The 4294-nt window shown below is 45.2% G+C and overlaps 4 protein-coding genes across 4 annotated transcripts; all 4 read right to left on the bottom strand.

Moving 5' to 3' along the window:
• Window positions 1-321: 321 nt before the first annotated feature.
• Window positions 322-1361, bottom strand: LOC145414661 (uncharacterized). The gene is made up of 2 exons (XM_080284180.1): window positions 855-1361; window positions 322-363 (listed from the first exon to the last, which is right to left on the bottom strand). The coding sequence occupies exons 1-2, from the start codon at window positions 1359-1361 to the stop codon at window positions 322-324; spliced, it is 549 nt and encodes a 182-aa protein (XP_080140306.1).
• A 101-nt stretch (window positions 1362-1462) lies between these two features.
• Window positions 1463-2371, bottom strand: LOC145414660 (uncharacterized). Its single transcript, XM_080284179.1, has one exon. It carries the CDS (start codon window positions 2369-2371, stop codon window positions 1463-1465), a length of 909 nt encoding a protein of 302 aa, XP_080140305.1.
• Window positions 2372-2655: 284 nt separating this feature from the next.
• Window positions 2656-3249, bottom strand: LOC145414658 (uncharacterized). The gene has a single exon (XM_080284178.1). The coding sequence runs from the start codon at window positions 3247-3249 to the stop codon at window positions 2656-2658; it is 594 nt and encodes a 197-aa protein (XP_080140304.1).
• Window positions 3250-3297: 48 nt separating this feature from the next.
• On the bottom strand, window positions 3298-3834 carry LOC145414657 (uncharacterized). Its single transcript, XM_080284177.1, has one exon. The coding sequence runs from the start codon at window positions 3832-3834 to the stop codon at window positions 3298-3300; it is 537 nt and encodes a 178-aa protein (XP_080140303.1).
• Window positions 3835-4294: the final 460 nt, after the last annotated feature.

The raw sequence follows: 4294 nt of genomic DNA, 5'->3' as shown, positions 1-4294 counted from the left end.
TCACAAATAATGTTGCCTACGCCGTCGCTCCCCTCGGAGGCCTCTCACGTAGCAACCCTGGTCATAAATCTTGTCCACTTCCCCTCACCTTGAGAGGCGGACCATACACAGACCCCTATCCTGAGCAGTACGACTGAAAGGAATTTCATCTACTTTAACCTTACTTTTACACCAATGCAAAGTATATAACACTGTTTTCTCACTATCAGCTGTTACACAGATGCTTCACGGACTGACATGAGGTACTTACAGATTGTGGCACCTCTCAATCCCTGGTTAATCCCCAGAAAATTACGGAGCCCCAAACACACTTCTTTCCAATTAGGCGGGTGGACCGTGGTCTGCTTCTAGCTCTCTAGCGGCCTAGACCCATAAAACAACAAAGTCTTTGTATCCATAGAAAGAGATCGCATATATAAACTGAATACAAGCAGAGTTTTCCTATTTTACCTTAGTTGAAGCACAAATGTCTTACTTAATAAAATGCAAACTATAGCAAGCACTACAAACTAAATATCATGTCACAAAAAATAAGGGAGACTTTATATTCATGTGATGTGCCGTAACATTTCGGCCCCTTAAATGAGACTCCTCTCATTTACAAAGCTACTACTACAAGGCACATCTCAAGCACTTACATAAATTTCCACTAAAGGCAACAAAGCGCAAGTAATACTACCAAGTATACTAAACTATGATGGTACACTTAAGTTGAGGTAGTGATACAGAGTACACATTAATACTACAAATGCACAGGTTTATTCAGCCTTGCAGAGCGGAGCACGTCGCACACTCTCAGTTAGGAGGCATTATTCTGGCTTGAGCCCTGACTGCTCAAGGTTCAACTAACCTACTGTGTTACTGCCCTCTAACAAACACAACTTTGTCACTGGCCTTACATTTTTATTGTAGGCTGTGTTCACTTCTACACTGCGCACCAAGCCGTCTCTGCCGGTGAACACCTGTGTAACTCTCCCCAGAGGCCAGCATTGCCTTGGGGTACCCCCTTCCATCACTAGAACCAAGTTCCCCCTCTGGAAATTTCTTTGGGGCTCCAGCCACTTCTGACGCAACTGTACTAATGGAAGGTACTCTTTAAGCCATCGTTTCCAGAAATGATCAGCTATAAATTGAACATGTCTCCATCTTTTACCATACAAATCCTGCTTGCACGTTTTACCCAGTGGAGCAGCATGACCTGGACGGAGCAAGAGCAAGTGATTTGGGGTCAAAGCCTCTAGATATTTGGGATCATCTGACACAGGTGTTAAAGGCCTACTGTTGACAGTTCCTTCTACCTCGCAGAATACAGTGTCTAACCGCTCATCGTCAAGAATCTGATTCCTTAGGATGACAGTCATAATCTTTCTGATTGTTCTTATCTGTCCCTCCCATATCCCTCCCATATGTGAAGCTGTAGGAGGGTTGAACTCCCACTTGATGTGCTTGAGAAGCTGATCCTTTACTTTGACTCATTCCACTGATTCAGGGCTTCTCTTATCTCTCTCTGAGCCCCAACAAAGTTAGTGCCATTGTCTGAACGAATCTTTTCGGGAGCTCCTCTCCTCGCCATAAATCTGACCAAAGCATTTATGAAGGAATCTGCATCAAGTGAGTTCAGCTTTTCAATGTGAACGGCTCGCACTGTTAAGCATGGAAAGATACAGCCGTATCTCTTTTCCTGGGACTGACCCCTCTTCACTAGGAAGGGTCCAAAACAATCTATCCCCACATACGAGAAGGCAGGCTTGTTAGGAGTCACTCTCTCCTGAGGTAGCTGGGCCACTTGCTGTGAACCCATCGGTCCTCTAATTCTCCTACAAGTGATGCAATTTCTTGTTACTTGAGTAATCAGTGGCTGTAACTTGGGTATCCAGTAGCACTGCCGGACAGCTGCTGCAACAAGCTCTCGCCCGGCGTGCCCTGTATTCTTGTGAGTTTCCCTAACAATTAGCTCTGGTACATGGTGTTGTTGTGGCAATATCACTGGATGCCTTGCGTCTTCAGTGAGTGGTACCATATGAAGGCGACCTCTTACTCTCAGCAGGTCGTCATCATGCACATAGGGTTCTAAGTGGTAGACTGGACTATTTGAGGGCACACGTCCTTGTGCTCTAAGAGCTTGTATCTCGGCACCATAATGCTTTCTCTGGATGTACCTAAGTATAGCGTTCCCAGCTCCTTCCAAGTCTGTAACTTCTAGATCCTTGCCCTTCAGACACCATGAAGCAGGTTTTCTTTCTTTAAGCCATGCTCCAAATTGACGGATCCATGCTACAGTATTCCTCATACGGAACCAGCTTGAGAAGCTTCCTATTAGCCTGTCAGTTGCACTCTCAGTGACCTGAGATACTGTTAATGCCGTCGGCATCTGTTTCACTTCTTTGTCATTGTTCAAGATTTCAGGATTTTCTTCAGGGCACTCTGGCCACTTTACTTCTTACCAGAGGAACTCCGGCCCCTGTTGGTCTTGCATTGGTGATCATTTCATTTCCAGTCAGTCCTCGTGACGCATCATCAGCAGGATTCAGCCTCGTGCTCACGTGCCTCCACTGTACAGCACGGGAGCCACTGTGAATTGCTGCCGCTCTGTTGGCAACAAAGGTGTGAAACCTCTTAGACTCATTTTTAATGTACTGGAGAACAATCATGCTATCAGCCCAGAAGACAGATTCTTGGAGCTTTACTTCCATCTCTTGACAGTGTAGTGTCCAATTTTACTGCTACTATTGCTGCCAGGAGTTCCAATCTAGGGATTGTTAACTGCTTCACTGGTGCCAGCCTAGATTTGGCTGCTAACAAGGTACATTGGATTCCTCCCGTTTCATTCTTTATTCTCACATAACACACAGCTCCAGATGCCTCCTCCGAGGCATCACAGAAATGATGCAGCTGATAACTAATGACCGTACCAAAGTCTGGTGGTATGATACAGCGACCAACTCCAAATTCTTCTAATCCTGGTAGGTCTTCCAACCACCTTTCCCACCTTTGTTTGCCGTGTGGAGTCAAGTCATCGTCCCAACATTTACCTAGTCTGCACTCAGCCTGAAATATCTTCTTAGCTACCAACACAAAGGGAGAAACAAGACCTAAAGGATCGTATACTGAACTCAGCACACTAAGCAATCCTCTCTTCGTGCTTTCCTTCCTCTTCGGTTTTGTTCTGATACCCAATTTGTCATCTTCAGTGTTCCATTCAAGACCCAGTGCACGTTCAACTGGCAGAATATCTTGATCAAGGTTCATCCTCTTCACTTCTTTAGCTCGTTCTTCTGTGGGTATTGAGCTAAGCACTCATTTGCTGTTGATCATCCATTTTGTCAGACGAAAGCCTCCACACGACAGCATCTGAAAAAGTTCAGTCACTAGAGTCACTGCTGCATCCTCAGAACTTACAGACTTCAAGCAATCGTCTGCATAAAAGGTATCCAACACAGTGTTCACATCTAACGAGCTAAATCTACTGGACTGATCAAGTGCTGTGCGACGAAGTGCAAACCCTGCACAACTTGGACTCCAAACTCCACCAAACAAATGTGCAGTCATCCTGTAGACCTGGGGCTTCTGCGCAATATCTTCGTCTGTCCACCAAAGGAACCTTAACACGTTCCTGTGCTCTGGTGTGACATGTACTTGATGGAACATGGACTCAATATCTGCCATAATAGCTATCTTCTCCTGCCTGAATCTAAGCAACACACCAAGCAGTTTATTCGTGAGATCTGGTCCCTTGTATATGTACTTGTTGAGTGAATATCCCTGGGACTCAGCTGCACAGTCAAACACTAATCTGAATTTTTCAGGTTTACTGGGATGTTTCACATTAAACATAGGCAGATATCAAGTCATCCCTGGGAAGGCACTGATTTCTTCTTCAGGCACCCGTTCAGCATGTCCTTTAGCCACTAAGTTGTTCACTTCAGACCTGTAGCTCTCCAGAAGACTATCATCCTTAGATAAGCATCGCTTGAGGGATCAAAGGCGCTTCTCTGCCATACTACGATTATCGTGCAGTCCAGGCGGGTTGGACCTGAATGGTATTGGTAATTCATAATGACCGTTTTTTAACACAACGGATCGAGCCCAAAGATCCAAAACCTTTTGGTCCTCTATAGACATTGCTGGCTTCTCTAACTGTTGACCTCCATCTACTTCCCAGAACCTTTCCACCTGGTTCTCTAGGCTTGTTTCTGGCACTGTCATGGAATTAGTGTAGTTGCAGAGGACCTTTTCTCCTTGAAAGTTTTTATTCACTGGCCCGTTAACCATCCAACCTAGTTTTGTGCAGATA

Source organism: Coenobita brevimanus, chromosome 100, assembly GCF_032717465.1.
Source record: "Coenobita brevimanus isolate Jiangsu-jjx chromosome 100, ASM3271746v2, whole genome shotgun sequence".
Taxonomy (NCBI): Eukaryota; Metazoa; Arthropoda; class Malacostraca; order Decapoda; family Coenobitidae; genus Coenobita; species Coenobita brevimanus.
This window is presented reverse-complemented; position numbering and strand designations above follow the sequence as displayed.

Excerpts from the sequence above, each read along its gene's own strand:
- LOC145414661 (XM_080284180.1), bottom strand. The coding sequence starts at position 1,361 with ATGACTGTCATCCTAAGGAATCAGATTCTTGACGATGAGCGGTTAGAC. Across the intron at positions 364-854 it reads TGTTAGAGGGCAGTAACACA|GCCGCTAGAGAGCTAGAAGC; the intron begins GTAGGTTAGTTG and ends TTATGGGTCTAG.
- LOC145414660 (XM_080284179.1), bottom strand. The coding sequence starts at position 2,371 with ATGCCGACGGCATTAACAGTATCTCAGGTCACTGAGAGTGCAACTGAC.
- LOC145414658 (XM_080284178.1), bottom strand. The coding sequence starts at position 3,249 with ATGAACCTTGATCAAGATATTCTGCCAGTTGAACGTGCACTGGGTCTT.
- LOC145414657 (XM_080284177.1), bottom strand. The coding sequence starts at position 3,834 with ATGTTTAATGTGAAACATCCCAGTAAACCTGAAAAATTCAGATTAGTG.